A 20,327-nucleotide genomic window follows, 5' to 3' on the forward strand; every position below is an offset into this window, starting at 1 on the left:
GGCTGTAAACCTACTGAGAGAAAGGCAAAACAAAGTCCTGTAACCGGTCTGTCTGTGATGTTGAACTTTTGACTTTTTAGTAGTTGCAGCTGGAGAGAAGTCAGCTTCACTATTAATGAAGTCTTCCACACATGTGACCAGTCATTGACAAATACATAAACTTTGAAGAGATTGTTTAGACGGAAAATCTAGAATGGAAAAAGCTGGTTTACAGCCTTTGTCTCTCCTCTTGTGAGAAAAATTTCATATATAAAGGGAGAAGAGGCTGGAACTTGGCATCCAGGAAACCATGTGTGCCTATAAACACTTGTGTGTCTTGGTGAATGTGCACAGCTTCCATCCAGTAAAGTAGAAGTGGAGTCTGATTTTGAAAAATAGGCAATACTGTGCAATACAATTCCAGTCACTCAAGTGAAATAAGAGCAAGAACCTACAAATACTGGTTCACCAGAAAGTAAGTGCAGCAATTTTCACAGGGACATGCAAAGGAGAAAAGATAACTGTTTTTTCTTTATGAAACTGCACTGTGAATAAGATATTGTGGCCCTGTGTTCAGAGACCATCCAAGTTTTTCATTTACCATTCTTGTGATATTTCAGCTTAACGATGGTGGCAAGGCAGCCCGAGCACACGTGGGGATAGGTGATGTGGTTCTCACCATTGATGGGATAAGCACAGATGGGATGACTCATCTAGAAGCACAAAACAAGATCAAGGCATGTACAGGCAATTTGAACATGACTCTGCAAAGGTAAGATACCTTTTTTTTTTTTTTTTTTAAAAAAAAGATAATTAATCATAGTAACAGTTGTTTGGAGGATAAAAACATGTAAGTGGTTTGGCAGAGTGCATGGAGTTAAGTGGTCATGATTGAAAGATAACGCTGCTGTAGCCTGAAATGTGTCTTGATTTATAGCATTTTAGAAAACTTATTAGATGTTAATTATGTGAGTTGACAAAGACGTTGTCCAACCTTCTGTCACCTGCTCTACCTTGAGTTAAGTCTAGTTCCTCTTGCTTTTTGAGCTTCAGTTTTTTTAACACTTGCTTAATTAAAAACAGGTCTTATCCAGGCACTTTTTCCCTCCACCTGCCCTGACTGACTAGGGGCACTTCTTTTTTGGGTCAAATCCTACATTGTCATTTTTATTGACAGAGTGATGGATTTAAACAATTAACTCCTGAGTTATATGGATGAAAATACAGCAGCTCAAAGTCATGGAGAGATGTTTCCCGAATAGATATTTTATAAAGTAGCAGCCTCCCTTTGCTAATTGCAGTGACTGCTATAGAAGTTGCACTGTGGTTCAGTCTCATTCCTGAAATGTACAGTTTATTGAATCTCAGCAGACATCTGTTAGCCTGAGACTATATTATGGGAGGGGTTGGACGAAGGGAGCAGGATGCTCACATGCAGGTTATTGGAACTGAAGCAGGAAGAGCAGCAGCACAAGAAATTCCCTCAAGCTCTTAAAAGTCTCTCAGGGCTAAATATTGGCTTTTATTAGAAGACTGCTATTTTTATTTAATGATGTGAGTGAGCATCTTGAAGGAGGATTGGCCTCTGAAACCATCACATAATGAGAACCATCTTTTCTCTGATAACAAGAAAACAATAGCAGTTGCACCCCATGATTGCAGTTCATGCCTGCCTTCAGCAGTGCAAAGTTCCTCAATGAGTGTTGGTTGAGGCCCATAACAGTACCTCTTCACCAGTTGCTACCTTTACTAGCAAATTATCCTGCCCTTAGTGAAGGGACCTCTCTGGGAGTTCATCCATATAAGAATAAAAGAGGTGACATGGTTATAGGTCTGACAGGCATCCAGCTCTCCAGGGTGGTGGTGCTTGTTCCCAGCCCTAAGTGATGTGTAGTTGAACAGTTGTGTGAGTGCTCTATTTTCTAAAAGGCTACAGGTCAGCCCTGCTTGTTGTTTCATGTTTTTCCTGCTGTCCTTCAGTACTTTGGTCCTTAGCTACCCATAAGAAGGGATTCCCTTTGCTCAGTCTCTGATGAAAGGAGTATCTTGTGGCATGGTTCATGCCTAGGGCATCTTCTTGAGTGAAGCTTGTAAGGGTGGCATTAAGTTTCTTGATGAAACAGAGGCATTATACCAGCTCATCAGAAGGATCACACTTTGTATGTAGTGTGTCGCTTGCTTTTCTGTTTCCCAATGAGGCAGGCAGGTCATTTAGAAATGCACTTTCCAGGAGCTCACTTAGTCACTCCAGCAGGCAGCTGGGAGTGTGGGGGTTTGGCCCACTTTCTCCTGTCACCACAAATTGGTGGGCAGGGTTAATATCAGATACAGGAAAGGAATAGCAGGTGTGTCTCGGTCAGGCAATAACTTGTCTGAGGCTGCTTCTTGTTAGGTGCAGGGGATGAGTGGTTTGAAAATCGAATTAATCATGAGTTAGCCTGGTCCCCTCCTGTTCTCACCCTTCCTACCCAGTGTAGCATCTGACTCACCAGCGTCAGCTACCTGACAGCTGAAGGCTAAGTCAGGATCAGACTAGCAGAGATCAAAGGAATAGCCTTGGCCCCAGCATCTGGGAGTGGGACACACGTCCTTTCTTGCGGCTCTGCTGGTCTGCAGTCCCATGGTCTCAGCTGTTTTGAATTCTGCCTGGATCCCATGAAACCAAAGCTGTGGACAGTGCTCTTCCAGCTCCTCTGCCCGTGAAAACTTCTTGCTCTGATTGCTGTTCTGCAGGAGATTTGCTTCGGTTGTTTATTTGTTCCTTACAGCCTGGAAGAAAGTGTTTCTTGGAGTCAGACTGGCTCATGCTAACTGCAGATACTGGCTGCTCATGGGAAGGATGGATTGAGAGTATAAACAGGGTGACAAGATAAGCCATTTTAATATTGAGGGATCTCCATAATTATATTCTTCTATTCCTGCCTCTTCTCCCAAAACAAAACCAAACTAAACAAATATTTTGAGCTGTTATTGTTCACATGCAAGATTAAAGAGATGCTGTCAATGTTGGCCTTCAAAATATGAGTTGGTGCCATAGATAGGAAAATCTAAGGCATATTTTGTTTTTACTGCTTTTAATTATCTTTAGGGGTTTTTACACTTCTCTGAGCTTTTATCTACTTCCACATAGACTACTGATAGTTTGAACTGTAATGCAAGAATGCAGAGGTTAGTCTTGAAAGAGTATATAAATTCTTAGATACTGCCCTAGTTTGCTGCTGATTTAAAGAAACACAATGGTGAGTTGGTTAGTAGGGTTACTTTGAGCTCCAAGAAAATTGGAAGAGCATTATGGCTTGAGCTAATGGCTTTTGCACTGTGAGCACGACCATGTGGTGTTTTGTGAAAGAACTCAGTTTGATCAAATTAGTCATAGGAACCAGAATATATTTTGTAAGTATCATTTGGTACATTTTTGGTGGTAGCACTGAGTGGTCTTTATTCATGATAAATTATAAGAAGTACTGTGCACTCGTCTGTGGATGCCAGCTTTACTCTTGATCAGTTATAATTTGACACAGATTCATGTGGAATATGTGGAAATTAATATAGTGGTGCAGACTTAAGTGTAATGTGAAGATAATGGCAATATGGGGAAAAATTGCTGGGTATACCACCAGCCTCACGGCATGTCAGAGATGGGGCTGGCTGTGCTGTTTCGTAGAGAGGAACTAATCAAAATAATTAGTGGCTTTTTAGGGGCTTTTTTGTGTGTGTTGTGAGGATCACAATGATAGTTGGTAGAAAAGCAGCTGTACACCCTAGGGATTAGTAGGCCAGTGAACCCAAGTGAGTCTTGTCTGAGGTTGATGGGCTCCAGCATCTCAGTTTGCATGGTGGCTGGGGCACAACAGCAGCTTCCGTTTTAAAAGCTACCAAGGCTCTTTGCTTCCTGGCAAAGGCAAGAGAGGAAATTCTTTATGATCAATTCCTTCCTTATTGCAAATAAACTTGATTTGCTTTTGTACTGCTGGTCAGGTTTTCACTTGACTTCCTCTATTCTTTGTGTGTAAAGTGGAAAAAATAAAATTAAGAGAAACAAAATAAGGGGCAAGAAGTGGCTTGCCTGGAAGGTTGAAAGGGAAATTTAAAGCAATGCTTTCAAAAGCTTTACTTACAGGTATTTATTGAGGCAGATGTGCATTTTTCCACCTCTTGTGGAAAACTAATTAAGATGTTTTGTAACTTGTAAATGAATGTTGGCAAAATACTTGAAGGAAGAATAAAAGCTCCCTTTTTTTCCTGTGTAAGGCAATATCACAGCTTCTTTTTAAAATATGGAATTGTTCTTTGCCCCTGAAAGGAACTGGAATTGTAGCTGTCACAATTGGAAGTAATAGGTGCCTAACATTTGCATATGTTGCCAAGTATTTTCAGGTATATGTCTTTAACTAGTTCAGTAAACAAGTCTCACTGTTTAGTATGAAGGTTAGTTTTTAAACTGTGAAATAAAATTCTAATTTTGGCATGTTATTTGCTCATTTTTTCATATTAGTTATGGCTCAAAAATATGGGGTATGTTTTTTTTTTTAAATTTTGTAACCTACCATTTTAGCTTCTTGATAGTGTTTTTGTTTTGTTTTTTTCCATACAGAATTTTCCTTGGATGCGTCCCTCCCTCTGAGATCTTGCTCTTTTGCACCCCAATATTTTGTTTTCAGTTAAAGCCCTTTCCTGGTTCCCATGAGGACAGATGTAAACCAGATGCTTGCTTTTTGGATATATTTTTCAAGTTCAGTAACTTAGCATGGACTTCCATAAATAAATCTGTAAGCTGCTGAACAACTAAGAGCCACCACCTATTTTTTAAATATTATTTTATTATTTCCAGACTCCTGCCTTAATGATTCTTTGGAAGTGAGAAAGATAAAGAATTGTTTATTTCTACTGTTGTAAGAGATCGTGATACCCATGAAACTTCTGAAAAAAGTGTCAGTGAGCAATAAAGGGGTAAAAATAATACAGAAAAGCCTGGAAAGTATTTCTGCTTTTATAATATAGAACTTACCTCTAGTTTGTAAAAGAGATCTGCACAGCTATCGTGTGCTTTGCAAAGGGATTTCTTTCACCTCTTCCTATGAATTTAGTCATTTAGGACAAAAGGCATTGGGATTGCTTGGCGTGGGAAGTGAAAGGAGGATTCTTTAGGGGTTTTTTACCTCTCTCACTATATTGCAGTGCTTCAGAAATCTTTTTGGGTACAGTAGGTTGTCAGTGAGCAGTTACTACAGTTCTGCTTCCAGCTCTTCAGTGGATGACTTGATGACTTTCACAAATGAACATGTGTGTTACAAAGCAATAGATGAATTTCAGTGATGGCTATGGGTTTGTGTTTTGTTTCAGGTTGTTTTTTTTTTTTCCCCCTAAACTTTTTTTAAGCACAGGGTTGCCCAAGTGTCACAGGTGAGGCTAGGGCCTGCTGGGTGTTTTTGATGTCCATGTTGACGGGACTCAGAGCCAAAATTCAGATGAGCCTTAAGGCTGGGTTCTGCAGTTGGTAAACTCATGTGTTAAAAGCTGTGACACTTTTTCTGTCTGCCTGTCTAAGTATGAATCTGTATCGTGCCATACTTCCTCATCTTCTCGGTTTTTCTTTCAGGAAACATGAGGTCTAGACTTTCTAGCTTAAGAACAGCTGAAATTCTCATGATTTGAGGTGGGGTAATAGGGGAAAAAAATGCTATGGATCATTTGATTTCTGTTTTCAAAGGTCATTTTTGAAGTTACTCAATTCAGAAAGCATTTTCTGCAGTAAGACTAGCTCAATATGCTTTTTACTTAGTAGTTTTATTGTTCCCAGTCTTGCTTTTATTAAAAAACAATATAATGATATTACCATTTATTGCATTGAGAGTCCTGCTCTGCTTTGGAAATGCACAGGAGGAAGAGTGTTTTGCTGTGTGAGGAATGTGTGTTCTCACAAACCACATGGACAAAATGGATGTTCTTGTTCCCATTTTGAACATGGGAAGAGAGGCACCTTGATGTAGACCAGATTTTAAGAGACTCAAGTCCTTTGCTCCTCAGGTGTTGAAATATTCCCCTAGTATAAGTTAGCTGTAATCTATTTACTTTTTCAGAAATAAAAACCAGCAGTGCAGGGAATGATGCCATGGATCCGTGCCAGCCTTAGTCACTGTCACAGCGGCATCTGAAGTCCCGAAGTTTAAATTGCCTCCATAGAAAAGTGAGAAAATAGTATAACTACTAAATCAAGTGGCAGGAGAAGCTGTTATAATAAAAATAAAAGAAGAGCAGAAAGCAGAAGAGTACAAGTATAGAAAGGATTTCAAACTATTAACAATACAGGCTTCACTTCGGATGATGGTTAAAACTCATGCTTTCAGGTTTGAGTCGTGTTCCTTGGGGTGGATATTTTGTTTCCATAAACCATATAAGGATGAACTTTAAGAAAGCTATGATAAGAATGCATTAGGAAGTCTTATTTTTCTCCAACTTTGGTTTACTAGTCATCATAATTTCCCTTACATAGGCATTTTGACTTTAGTTTCGCTCTTCAGTGATTTGCTTTTTTAGCATATAGAAGAAGGTTGATTGTCCTGTACCAGTTGAACAGAGGCAATAAATTGGTTGTAAGCATCACAACTTCTGATTAATTTTTTCTAATTTGAAAATAATTTTTTGTTGGAATTCTTTTTTCTGTAATATTAATTCTTTCATAACTCTTCTTTCAGGGATGTCAAAACGGAGTGTTGGATGATTAAGGAAATAAGCACCATTATCCCTTTTTAATTGAGAGCTGAGACACAGAGAAAATACAAAAATCAGTAGAGATCATATGGCTGGGAATACATAAACAAACTGTATATTTACAGTTTAGCTGCTAGTCAAAACCTTTGGCAATTTATTCCTCAATCCTAGTTTGTTACCCTCAATCATTAATACTTGTTTTCAGTAATTGTGCCTGAAAATAAACTGGCTGAAAAATAGTGCCTCCCAAACAGAGGTTCACTTCTTTTAGTTAGCCATGCAACTAAGCTTTGAGGTAGTGGTTATTCCAGGTAGCTCACTCAGTGAAGCCTCAAATAGCCCTGCAAGGCTTCATAAACATTCCTGTTGAACTTTCTGCTATTGACCACAGACTTTTCTGAGCTTCAGTAGAAAATACTTAACCTATTTCTGATCTGTTGCCGATCTTAAATGCTGATGGCCTCCTCCCTGCCAAATGCCATCATGTCAGTGACTTGAAGCCTTAAAGCGCTCTGGTGAACTTTTTTTAGGGGAGAAAAAAAAAAGAACCAGTTGTCAAAGTTCTCAGTAGCCTGTAAGCTCAAAGCAGTAGAGGTTTGGGAAGTGAATCTGAACAGCTTAATGATGTAGGAACAGATCTGCCTTGTTCCACGTATTAAAATTCCTGAGTCTTTTTTTGTTTTGTTTTATCGTATTATTTATGTGGAATTGCATGTTTCCAAAGAAGCATTCAGGTTACAAAGCCAGGTATGCAGAAACAGGAAAATGTGGTAATAGAAGAGTCTCCATTAAAAACAAAAATATATCGCTTAGGGCCACAGAAAAGGGTCTGTGTGACAAGGCAAGAAAAGTAATAAGGCAGAGAAAGTGATATGGCCCTCAGAGTTTCTTGGTTAAAAGTGTCTGGTGGCTTGTTCTGTAGTCCTTCTCATGATCTCCGAATTCTCTATTTCAGCAGCACTCAACTCACATGTTCTTAGAAATTTTTGTTGACGGGGTGGAAGGGGAGGAGAACTGTGCCAGCAAGACTGTAAAGGAAGGCGGGGGTCAGCCTGGAAGGCAGGTGGACGTGAATATTTGTATAGGCTGCTGGCACTGGTCTTGGGAGCTGTTTTCATTATGGAAGTGTAAAGGACCACGTGTGCATCTGGTGTGGGGCTGCCCGGCCTGTCAGACCCTCGTCCTGCCTGCTTTGGAGTTTGCCCTGTGGCATGGGGCTGAGGAGGAACACTGTGCAGAGCTGGGTCTTACTGACAGAAATGTTCGGTATGTGGCTCGTTGAGGAGGAGGCAGTACGAGGTTGTGTGCCTTAAGCATGAAAATCACCAAGTGCTTTTGTCAGCCTGACCTTTGGGCCTGGAAGTAACCTGACCTGCAGGACCAACACTGCTGTGCGATGTACAGTATAACCCGGTGCTGCTGAGAAAGCAGCTTTTAATCTGCAAATTGGCAGAATCCGTTTCTGAGCCGGCATTTCTTTTGAAGTAAATCCCATGAACTCTGTGCAGGCTCTTCAAATTCTTGTGAGCTCTGTAAACACCAGCTTCAGGACTTGGAGGTGAGGAGTTGTTGGTCGAAAGCCTGGCGGTTTTCACCTCTCTCAGCTCTGCAGTTGGTGTCTTATTGAAGATTTCCTTCTCTCCTCAAAGCGTGGGCTGGTGCCTTCCCAGACCACATCTGAGACTGCAACTGCTGGTGTGCGCCTAAGGCACAGGGTGACAGCTGATCTGAAGCCTTCCAGGCTCATACCCTTGCACCTTAACAGGAGCTTTTCTAAAGCTGAAAGGGTTTTATGTGTGGCTTTTTATGCTGTACATTGCAGTGCAAGCAACTGAGTCATCTTAAGTCCTCCTGTTTAATCTGGTTTTGAAATCAAGTGGTGTTGGGTAAAATATTGTCCAAAGAATTCAAAGCTAATGAATGATGCTGGTTTCTTCTTTGCATACAAAGGTGTCTTGGTGTATATGTACTTTTTTTTTAGTTTTATTGGCAGCAAGGAAGAAAGCTTTTGCTCCTATTTTAGTAGCTGAACAGGTTTTGCTAGCTAAGCCATGCCTTTGGAAAGCCTGCCCACAAACTAAATAAATGGCAGGGTATAGCTCTTGCTTCCAGCTGGAATTAAAAATCTTTTGTTGTGCACAGCACTTTGCTGCATGTCAGCTAGCAATTAGGTGAACCACAAAACATGCTGCAGCTAAGTGAACCTGACAAACTAGAGACTTGCCTGGAAGTTCAAAGGAGAGTTGCTGGGATGAAAATGGAAGGTTGCAGGGTAAAAAGTGGGGTTCAGTGACTTTTGCAGGATCATACCTACCCGTCTGCCAGGAAAATGGGTGGGAGTGAGGGCTAGTTAAGCAATGGGAGCCTTCTTCACATTGTGTACCTTAGAGCCTTCCTGGGGATCTTTAGAGCTGCAAAAAATCAGGATTTGTAGAGGCCATTCAGTTTCTTCAGGTTGATACAGTATGTAGTATAGGAACATAAATACAGTAGTAAATGTACATAGTGGACAATGGCAGGTGCCAAAGCCAGATCATTATTTACTGGATGTCAAAACATTTCCTTGAGCTTTAATGGAATTTTTTACTTTAATTTCAGTTACATCATGTCCCACCTTCCCCACCCCATCATTAATACCACCACAGGGAAAAGAAAAAGTCAAAGAAATGAAGCAAAGAAGCTGCTCTGCAATTAAAAATTTAACTCAGTGAGGGTTAAAGAAGAAATATGTAATTTTTTAAATTATTTTTAGTTTGTCCCCAGGGAAATGCAAAATATGACCTCTTCAGTTGCAGCAATTGCAGCAAATTTACCATTATGCTTTTGTCTACATACTGTATCATAGTGGTCTGAACCAGATGACAATCATATTAGGAGGATATTGCAGAACTCCATGTTCATTTGTATGAACATAAGGGGCCATCATCAAGTGATTGTCTCTCATGAGCTGGGAGCCTATAAGTTCAATTTGGGATAAATTTTCAGGATTCCTACCCTAATAATCCAAATCCTCGATGGAGTAAGGGTTGACCAGTTGAGAGGCTGCCTGACAGGATAGCTCAGTTTTTATAGTCAGCAGAGCTTTATAAGCAGCTGGGTGGGAAATGAGTTGGGGCATCGCTATTTGAAGGGTAGTGAGTGCTTGTGGGAGGAGGCTTGCAAGTCTTGTGTTATCTGAGAGTCCCTCACTGAAAATGGAGGGAGAAAGTGTTGGATCCCAGAAGTTCCCACCTGTTTGCAGTGGATCAAATTATAACTAAAGGGCCTTAACTGGTTGTCTTGTTTTTTTTCCGTAACCAGTGAGAAATGTCTGTGCCTTTGCTTTGTACAAGTTGTTGCATAGCACAGACGTCTGACAAATATGTCAAAATCTAAATCTGAACTTTGTCTCTTAATTGTTTGTTTTAAAGATTGCTTGTCTTCAGACAGGGGAGTAAAGATTTTTTTGTTTTGTTTTTAAAGTGATGAAAGTGATTTTGCTGACCCTATAGATGTTTGCTGTAAGATCGGAAACCATGCATATCTTTCAGATACGTTGGGACTAGCCAAAGAATAAATGTTTATCACCTGTTGTTATTACATGGACTGTATTCTCTAATTCCTACATTTAAGATGGATATGAAAGTAACTGCCTTCCATTGTAGTTCCACTATAGGGATTAAACCACTCTGATGTACAATATGAGACTTTTTTAAAACAAAGGTTCAATTGCTAAAACAAAAAATATACAGTGCAAAAGATCATACAAATTTCAAAAGTGGTTTTACACAAGCAGATCACTAGAAAGGTAATAGTTTTGGCTTGATGTTTAGATGTACAGTTGTTTAGAAGCCTATTTTCATTCTATTTTGAAACTAAACGAAAACTAATCTGTATTCTAGATGAGATCTGACAGGACTAATTTCTCTCTGTGAAGACAGCAACAAACAGTGGTGACTTATTCAAATGTATTTTACTTGAAACAGTGTACTTCAGTAGGAAATATCTGGAAATTAGATCATTTTATTTGATCTTGACATGTGCTGGATGGCCAGTGTGCCTCAGTACACGAGGTGAGGGCCAGTTTGCAGTGCTCTGCCTGCTGGGTAAAAGTCAAGTTAATGGTAAACTACTGCTTGTGATTTAAAATAACTTTCTGCAATACCAATAGCTTTCTTCTGTCTTTCAGAATTTAAAAAAGCTGAGTTGAGGGAGTATCTTTGTGGGCAGCAGAGAACCACCTAATGTGCTCCATATGGTTTGATTTATATATTCTTACTGTAAGTTAAAGAACTAACATTTGCAAGCTGAAGTTTAATACAGAAAATATGTATGGGTTGATTGGGGTGGCAACCAGTGTTACTAGGAGTCTGACTATTGTCTAACAGTAATCTGCAGGTTGCAAAGTCCTCAAGATAGTTTTGCTGTCTCTTAAGTTGATTTACATTCCCAGTGCTGAAAAGCCTTTTCGTTGCTACTGAAGGGTGGAAGCAGAACATGCAGTACATGTTCAAACATCTCCACTTTGAAGACATGCAACTCTTCTTATGCGATCTTTAATAGCAGAGATGCTTCTAAGTAGTATTTTGGATTTATTTCCAAAACAATAAATATATGTATTTTAGGAATGCAGGAACAGAACTAAAATAATCTTCATTATGGAAGTCTAAAAAAATCTCTTGAAAACCCCAGGAGTTAATTTTGCTGACTATTGATATCTGTGATGTGCAATAAAGCTTCTATTTAATGGGTAGAAGTGCCAACTTCCTACATGAGGGGAAAGTGTTTACACTCAGTTGACTTTACTGTACCAAATCAACCTTTCTGTAGTCATATCCCAGGTGTTTTGGGCTACACCACCATTTTCAAGACCTGTAGTGGCCATAGAAGTTTGCTCTGTGTGATTATTATTTTTCCTTATCTCTTCTTCTCACACAGATGATGCTGAAAGGTGTGTTGTGGGTTGTTTTTTTTGGGGGGGGGGGAGTTGGTTTTCAGGTTTGGTTTGGGTTTGTTTCAGAAAAAAGCAGAAATTGAGCCATTGAATATTTCAGATTTCGATGGCTGATAGGCAAGCCGTGTTGTTTGCTTAGTGTGATTTCCAGGTTAAGTCCCACTTTTTTAGTTATGCTGAGGAAAAGGTTCATATCTGTGTTTCAGGAAGCTCTTTTGGTAACTGTTTTCCTCCCATTTATAAGTAATCCTGAGAGGGGAGTGTTGGGGTTTTTTTACTTTAATGAGTTACAGCAAGCCATCAGAAAAGTGATATTCTTAGGATTTTGTTATATTTTGTTTCAATTGAAGTGATCATGGAGTATTATTCTCCAGGAGGCCTTTGATGCAATTCTGGCTTTCATTTCCTTATTTTCTAATGGACTTCCATGGTATTCATGGTGGCAGTCACTGATACTCCATAAGCACTGTAGCAAAATGTAGCAACGCATTTTTTTGTTTCTCTAGTAATATTACCTACTGTGTGCGCAGCTATTACACCTTTTTTTAAGATGCTGTATTACTTGCAAAATGTTTCCCATTAGTGATCTTGATATTTCAGGTGTTATTTGTCAGAACTGATTTAGTGGTTAAGTGTAGGTTTTTAATTCATGATTTCTAGTTCCATTTCTGGATTTGCAGCAGACTTGGTTTGGCTTTAATGTTTTATTTCCTAAAACTAGAAGTTTCCTGTCTGTCTTATGCAGATAACATTTCACCCAGTCAAATCTGATCTTACTTGATGGCTGTTGAGGCTCTGAGGACTTCAATAGAAGATATTAAGAAAAATAAAGTATCATGATGACCATTTAATCAGGGATGACTATTACCAGTCATTTTTGTTTAGTTCCTTGTAAACTAAACTGTCTTGTGTTCTCCCCTCAAATACTCTCTTGTTGTTAAGAGCCCCATAGGCAAATATTGATTGTTGCATCTATTTTTACATTTCGGTGATGATGTAAATCTGCTTTGAACTGTTAAATAATATTTAGGTTTTGGAGTGCATACAGGTTTCCCTTCCCAAAGAGAAATTTCCTACGACAAAATAAAATGAGAATGTTTGCTCTTGGATGCTCTGGTGCAAAACGCACTGCAGGGTTTCACTGCCCTGTAAAACACTGAGAGTTTAATCTTTTAATGCTGCTGAAAGGGAATGAAAGGGCTCAAATAAATGAATTTCTAACAATTATTAAGACTAAACTGTGATGTATGAAAGCTTTGCTTGTGTTTTGCTTCATTTGTTTCTCAAGGACTCCTGACTTCTCAACTGTTTCCTTAGGTCCCTTTGTTTAGGTAAGATTAAAACACTCGTTAGGCTCCCTATGTAAGTCACTGATAGCAGACTCAAGGCCTTCAGTGGACACTTGGGCAACTCCTAGAATGAGATAAGGGGGGTTCGAACAAAGAGACACAGAGACGCTGTTATAGGGAAACTGATTTTGCTGATTTAGGAGGGAGACACCTGGACTTTACTTCACAGCACATGCTCTGGAAAGAGGGTCAGCTAGGGAACACTGTGAAGAAGAATACTTACTTCCTCCCTCGACCACCGAAGACCCTCACCCTATTTTCACTACGCATGCCTGGACTATGTAAATGAATTCTGGGAACTCATTATCATAAGACACCCCTTTCTAGGAAATGTAATGAATATGCATGATTTGTGTGTATGTAAACTGATGTCCCTTGCTAATTCTTGGGAGCTCTTGTGGTGGAGAATCCCCAGGGCAACCCCAGCGCTGCCAATAAAATACCTGCCTAACAGTTATATTGGATTCTGACCGTTAATTTCTTTGTTTCACTGCTATTGGTTCAACATTAGAAGTAAAAATCCAGCTTTGTCTGCTGGTTGAATAACAAAGCGCTGTGTATATATTGATTTTTAAATCCTCACCACTGCCTCACATTTTCCGATGGGATGTGTTTTGGCCTGACACTGAATAGGATGTGTTTCAGGGGGTGTGTTCTGGTCTGAATACTAATCCTGAAAAATAATAACAGAATTGAAAAGCTGTAGGGATGGCTTTGTCTTAGAGGAGTGTATTAAATCAGTGAACCTGTTAGTCTGGTATCCAGACCCGTTGTGGCTGGTATCTGATGATTCAGCAGAGGAGGGGGGGGTGTGTGTGAGAGAAGTAAACCATGCCTTTGTAACCCCTGTGTGGTGAAAACCTGGGTGCTTATGCAAGACATGTGGGTTTGATTATCATAAACACTTGTAACTAATAATTAAATTGGGGTGTTATGGGCATTGTTTCATGTATCTATCAACATGACTGTTGTCCCAGACAGGCTAACAGCATTAAGGTGTTTGTGCCATGTGCAGATGGAAATTATTTTCTCACATTGAGGTGGGTTTTTTAAATTGCATTTCCTCCAGCTTTGTGCACATTGTATCCCCACTTTCACCTAATGCACGGTGAGTTGTTCGGAAAAAATTGTCAATTTTCTTTACCCACTTCTGTGCACCTTTTCTGTCTTTCGCAGGGTCTGCACCAGATCTGAGCCTTTGTCAGCTTTGTGGTTTAAGACTTGAGATAGGAAGTCTCGAGGATTTATCTGCCACTTCAGTTCAGTCACAGCTGAATCCTTATTCCCACCAGTAAAAAAAATGCAGTTTGTCTTTGGAGTTGCTCATGTGCACATTCTTTCATTCATAGAGATGCAACAATTTCTGGTCTTGAAAGGACTTTGTTCCCAGCTGGGGCAGAGCCCCAGAGGACATGCTTTCCTCCTGACCTCGTGGTGCTTCCTTCTGTGTTTGAGCCTCTGCCCAAAAAGTGCTTAGAAAGAAAAATTTCCCTTCCTTCCTGTGATGAGTAAGGAGGTTTGAGAGACCCTACTGCAACTTTATAAAGATTTTGAACTGCCCTTTTAACCTGCTGCATTTGTTTGGTGCTTGCTCTACAATCCTCCTCTGTCTTGCACATGACTGTACACCACCAGCTGCTGCTGGAGCTGTCAGACCCTTGCTCTCCCCAACCCCAAGACAACTCATCAATGCAAGGGAGGTGTTTGGTGCTGCCAATTTCAGGGAGCTCCCAGAAGTGGAAATCTAAATATAGTAGATTACAAAGATGAAAGCAGAGGGGACAAAGGAGGAGGGAAACAATTGTCAGAAAGAATATTATGTTTCAAAGAATGAGGAAGCTTTTAAGAAAAAATAGTGTAACTTCTAGCAGAAGTGGCACATCCTCAGCACAGAGATGTTCATGTTGGCTCATATTGCTTTGCAGTCTCTTCTGCAAAAGTATAAGATGACAAAGACTTGCCTTTGCTTCTGGTCTGCAAGAGTTTAAAAACAGCCAGCAGCCATAAATGTATAGGGGTAGAATGAAGAAAAAAAAAAAAAAAAAAGATACTGCAAGTATCTCAAGAACGCTTTGGGCAGTAATTTGCCCACTTTATAATTTGTGCAAGTTTGCTTGCTTGCCTTAGATGCTCAAAACAAAACTCATGTAGCTACAGTGCCTGCTTGAACCAGAACTGAACCTGGATTTAGTTATTTACTTACTTATTTTTACTTGATGACATCTACTTATCTTATAAACAGTAAATGATTCTTATTCTTGCTTATCTTCTTGTTTTAGGCTTAATTACCCTTGATGCTAACAAAGCGTACATTCTTTGTAAAACATTGGCACAAGTTTAGGCTTTTAACTTTTTTTCAGAATTCTTGTGGGCTGCATAAGCTGAGTGGAGTCTGTTAAAATGAAATTTGCAAATTATTTCAATCTCTCTTACACTTTAATTCACAACAGATTTATATGCTTTCAGGTTTTGGGATCTTCTATATTCCTCTTAATGCCTTATAACTTTTAAGCTTCTAATGTCTGCTGAGTATTTTTCCCCACAGTTTTGTCAGGGTTTAATTTCCTAACCTTTCTAATTCTTACCAAGATACAATTAAAATACTACTTTAAAAAACCAAACCAAGCCAAACAAAAAACCCCATGAAGAATTGATAAGTTATACTTATGTGGGCATGCCTCAGCACAAAATCTTAAAAAAAAAAAAAAAAGGTGAAATTTGAGAGGTTATAAACCATTGTGAGACATACAAACTTTATGGGGAATTTATGTCAGCAGGTGAGACGGTTTTGAAGCTGGTGTTTGATGTTGCTTTCTGTTTGGAATAAAGTCTTCACCGGGCAATTAAATGGCTTTTCTGAGTGGCAATTGTTTTGGGAGCTTACTTTTTTGGTTTAGTCTGTTGTTTGCATTTAAGCTGTGACTGCTGCTGTACAGGAGAGGACATCTTGGCAGAAGGGAATGAATTACAGAAATAATGTGAGTTTTGGCAGAGGGGACTTTCAGCATTCACTTAATGTCTTTTGGAGGGAAAATGACCAAACCCAGGGTAGTTAGTCTATTGACCATATAGTATCCTTTCTAACTACTAAGCTTCTATGCAAAAAATGGAATGTAGGATACATTCTTAGAATGTATTACACAGTTTAGGAAGCCACAGTTTTAATGAGCACAGTGACTTAAGAGATAACTAATGCTTCTCGATTACAAACAGATTATTTTTCCTTTACATACAAAGCCACTCCACATGAGCAGACTATAAGTTTCAGTGACACGTGGAGTCACTAAAATACACGTACTGGGCTAAGTATAATGTATAATACAAAAATGTGTAGTATTTTCCATTTAAGGCCTCTCAAGTACTGTAATTTATAAGTGTGCCTGGTGTCAGTAGTGATCTTGGAGTCCCTTGGCCAGAAGAATTTCCAGTTAGCTCCTTTCCAAGTTTTGGAAGATGATGTCTTGACAAGTCAATCATTTTCTGTGAAGTCTTGTTAACCCATAAGAGACCACCCCATTAACGTGATAGTTAAGTGAATGCTGGGACTAATATTTTTGTGTTACATCTCTTGGAGCTGCCTACAAAGGAGCAACATTGAATAGCTTAATTTTAAAGAGAGTATAGTTCTGGGGGTTTTGTATCTCTTATACTTGGCTGAAGGGAGCTTTCATGGAGCAGAAAACTCCTAGTGCAATTTGAGCAAGTTGCAGCAAGGGCAGACTGAAATTCCCTTCATGGCAGGGCTGCTAGGCTAAGGTGGCACAGTGCTGTGAAACAGGTATCTTGGGCTATGGATGTTGGAACAAAATCAGGCTTCAGCACAACTCGGGTAAACAAACACTGTCATTAAAAAAACAAAATCCAACAGAAAAAATCAATATTAAATCTCAATTATCATATGGAAGGTATTTTGGCAGGGAATGGGACTGGAGAGAAAAGAATTAGATGTCTCATGTAAGTGAAAATTGCTTCCTGCACTTCCTAGCCACTTTTGTGAAAAGCTGTTAGGGTTGGGGGTTTTTTAGGATCCAGATAAATTTCAGAACCAATATCTTAAACTAATGAAAAATATCTATGGGTCACTTTTTTTTTTTTTAACAAAACCAAATGATCCTTACATTAGCTATTAAATTTCAGTATTTTAGTGACACACAATGTAGTTGTTGCAAGTAGTAAAGAACAAACGTTGCTTACAGATTTTCTCATGCTGAATGCATAAAGATGAGTGGAGGTAGCATGGAAGTACTAAAATTAGTAATATATCAATTCAGTGTTATTGTTATTCATTTCAAAGGGGGGAAAGAAGGTTGGAGAAATTAGAGCTACATTTCATGTAATAATAAGGTGGTATAATCTGGTAGACTTGGTAGGGAGGATGGATTTCTAATTTATATGTGTTTATTTTTATACTAGAAATAAAAAATACATCTTGGAATAAAATACAGTTACAAAGTTTTGAATTTCTCTTAACGTGGAAAAAAAAAAGTCCTTCAACGAGAAGGACTTAATCTGCTGTTAAAGATAATGGAGCCTGTGGCATTTAGGAGCCTACCTGGAGAAACATAATACTTTGTAAGGCTGGACCTGAACTGTTTCTGCCATAAGCCAGTAATTAACAGACACAGCATATTTTTGGTCAAGATCTGAATAAAGAACACTGAAATTATTCCTTTGGTTTTCCTTTTCTTTCCTATCTCTCTTTTGCAAAGAAAGGTTGTATGTGGCTTTGAGGATGTAATTTTATGGCAAATTTTTATTCTAAAGCTACAGCTTTAGTTCTGATTATAGATACTTTTCTTGGCTGAGGTGGGGTTTTTCCCCCCCTTTTCTTCCCCCAGTACATTAGCACTAGAGAATGTCTCCTTGTTAAGATGAGATATCACGAATAGCTGCACGCTGTGGGTGAGGCCAAAAGGAAATATGAGGGTGAGCTGGAGTAATTGCGAACGTTAGGTATTTACTCTTCACTACCCTATCCATTGTATAATTTGCCCAAATGATTTTGTCTTAAAAAATGCTAAGAGTTCATCTGATCCTTCTCATGATGTTCCTGCTGTTTGATTTTGTGGGTTTTTTTTAAACACCACAGAAGACTCCTCTCATGATGAGTCACCAAATTGGTAAGCTACCTCTTGACATCTTCAGCATTTCTTCTTTTTTGTGTGTCTGTCAATCTGAATGGGTTTTGGTTGGCTGGTTGGTTGGGGTTTTTTTGGGGGGGTGGGGTGTGTGTTGTTTTTTTTCTTTTTTTCATTGTTTTTAAATTGCTCTTCCTAAAGAGGATCTGTCAGATTTCCCTTCTACCCATTTAGATAAAAATGTGAAGGTGAAGACTCAGTATATGCTATTCATGGTCTAATACTATTCCCTGCTTTAGGTTACTGTAGATTGCTAATGGTCATGCAGGGAGGCAAAAGGAAGAACTGGTAAAAACGGGCAGGAACTGGCAAAAACGGGCAGAAACTGGCAGAAATGGGCAGGACCCAGAAGATGATCAGATTTCTGTGATGGTAGATGTGGAAGTTTTTCAGTGGAATTAGGGAGCTTTTGTAGTTGCAATAATTTCAAATTCTCTGCACCTCTGGGGCTGGTCAAGGCTGCAAGAAAGGCTTGGGTAGGCAAGGACCAGCCCTGGTGAGACCTCTTCAAAAATTAGGCTTTGCATGTGGCAGCTGGAGTGAAGAAGACCAGTGGATATCATGTATGGAGACTAGAAAGTGGCCAGCACTACTCTGTTGATTTCCAAACCATTGTACCCAACCCAAGCTTTGTGTAACTACACAGACTGTTTTTCAGCACTGTGAAGCAATGCTTTCTAATTTTTGCATGAGACTGCAGAAACCTTAAGCCTTCCACAGGTCGGTGACGTATTGTTTCCATGTTTGGATGTTTCCTCTTGGAGATAGCAGCTGGCCCACGAAAAATAATATTGGTCCCTGGTCTGCTTAACATAAATGCATTATTAAGAAAAGATGTGTGGACAGTCAAGCTTTTCATCTTTGTCCAAAGAGATTGCCCAAGAAGTGCAATTTACAGTGTGAAGACCAGCATTTCACATCATGTATTTCCTAGCTCCAAGTCAAATGCATGCCTAAAAACTGTTATAGGAAGCAGATGAGACCCATGACTTTTTCCCCCCTGAAAAAATGCCTTCAAGTAGTAGACTATGGAGTTGGACTCTTCACCATGGCTTACCAGGACAGTATCTTTTAGTAAAATAGCATCCATGTAACAATAACTTGCAGAATCAATTTAGTGTGCAACTGTTTGTAACAAGTATTTTCTGTAGTCAGTGAGAAAATGCTTTCAGAGTTCTTGCATTTCAGGTAAATAATTTAAATGTTTCCCTGAACTCTGCTCTCAAATAGCAGATTTTCTTGCTAATACCTTTGAAAGAGTGTGTAGGTTCTCCTGTATGACTGGTGGTGATTTGCCATTCACAATCTCAGGTGAAACAGTTCTAACCATTTCTGGTTTGACCTGTGCAACCCATCCAGTGCCTTTTTGAAAGTTCAAGGGCTTGTTTACTAGCATGTAAGTTGTGGTGCTATTGACCTTGCACATTTATTTTAAGCTGTGTCTGTAGTTACTGAGTGAAAGATTTAAGGAAACGTGAAGTTGGCCACTGTTTATCTTCACTTCTTAAAATAACACAGATACCTCAGAGAGTGGCATGATCTTTTGTGACATTTTAATTCTGTGGGCACACTTTGAAATAGCTAGCCAGGGCATCACAGACAGACTTCAGTTTTGAAGCCTTGCAGATACCATCTAAATCCCAAACTTTTGAGTAGCAAAATAATGCATTTATATATAGATGAAGCACGCAGTAATCAGAAGTGCCTCACAACGCGTGCCAGTAATTGTGAACAGCTGCATTAGAACAATGCAGCTGTTAAAACTCCTCCATGCCCCTGAATACATGTATTTGTCTGGTCCAAATATTACTCATGGGTGTATCTGTATGCTTTTTTGAGGATACAGAGTATCATTTGCGATGCACTCATCTGAGGAAATCAGTCCTTGACTATATTCTATCAACGGAGTAGAAGGTATAAGCAGACTCATAGACATTAAAAAAATAATCCAAACCCATTTTCACACAGCAAACAAACAGTATCTTACCCTGAGGATCTTTGCTTTGGTTTCTGAAAACAAACATAGCTGTAAGGAAGTTCTATAGTGTTTGTGTGTACAGTGTCTAATACATTGCAGTGCTACCTCCTCACAGGCTTTAGCTCTGTCAGCAAAATAACACAGGGCTGCTACAGAAGTACCTAATCCTCTATTTCAGCTTGATTACTCTTCTTTGTATACTGTGTGTGGCTGCTCATTACTCTAAAGGGGAAAAAACT

General features: G+C 39.3%; 1 protein-coding gene across 18 annotated transcripts in view; it reads left to right on the forward strand.

Annotated features, from left to right (window-relative positions):
• Positions 1 to 20,327, forward strand: part of PDLIM5 (PDZ and LIM domain 5) — a 131,225-nt gene that overhangs the window by 40,892 nt on the left and 70,006 nt on the right. For all 18 annotated transcript variants that reach the window (XM_074823122.1, XM_074823115.1, XM_074823114.1 and 15 more), the window contains exon 3: positions 600 to 751. In XM_074823122.1, coding sequence (XP_074679223.1) covers positions 600 to 751 — 152 coding nt within the window. The remainder of the gene's footprint in view (positions 1 to 599; positions 752 to 20,327) is intronic.

This window comes from Strix aluco, chromosome 4 (genome assembly GCF_031877795.1).
Source record: "Strix aluco isolate bStrAlu1 chromosome 4, bStrAlu1.hap1, whole genome shotgun sequence".
Lineage (NCBI taxonomy): Eukaryota > Metazoa > Chordata > Aves > Strigiformes > Strigidae > Strix > Strix aluco.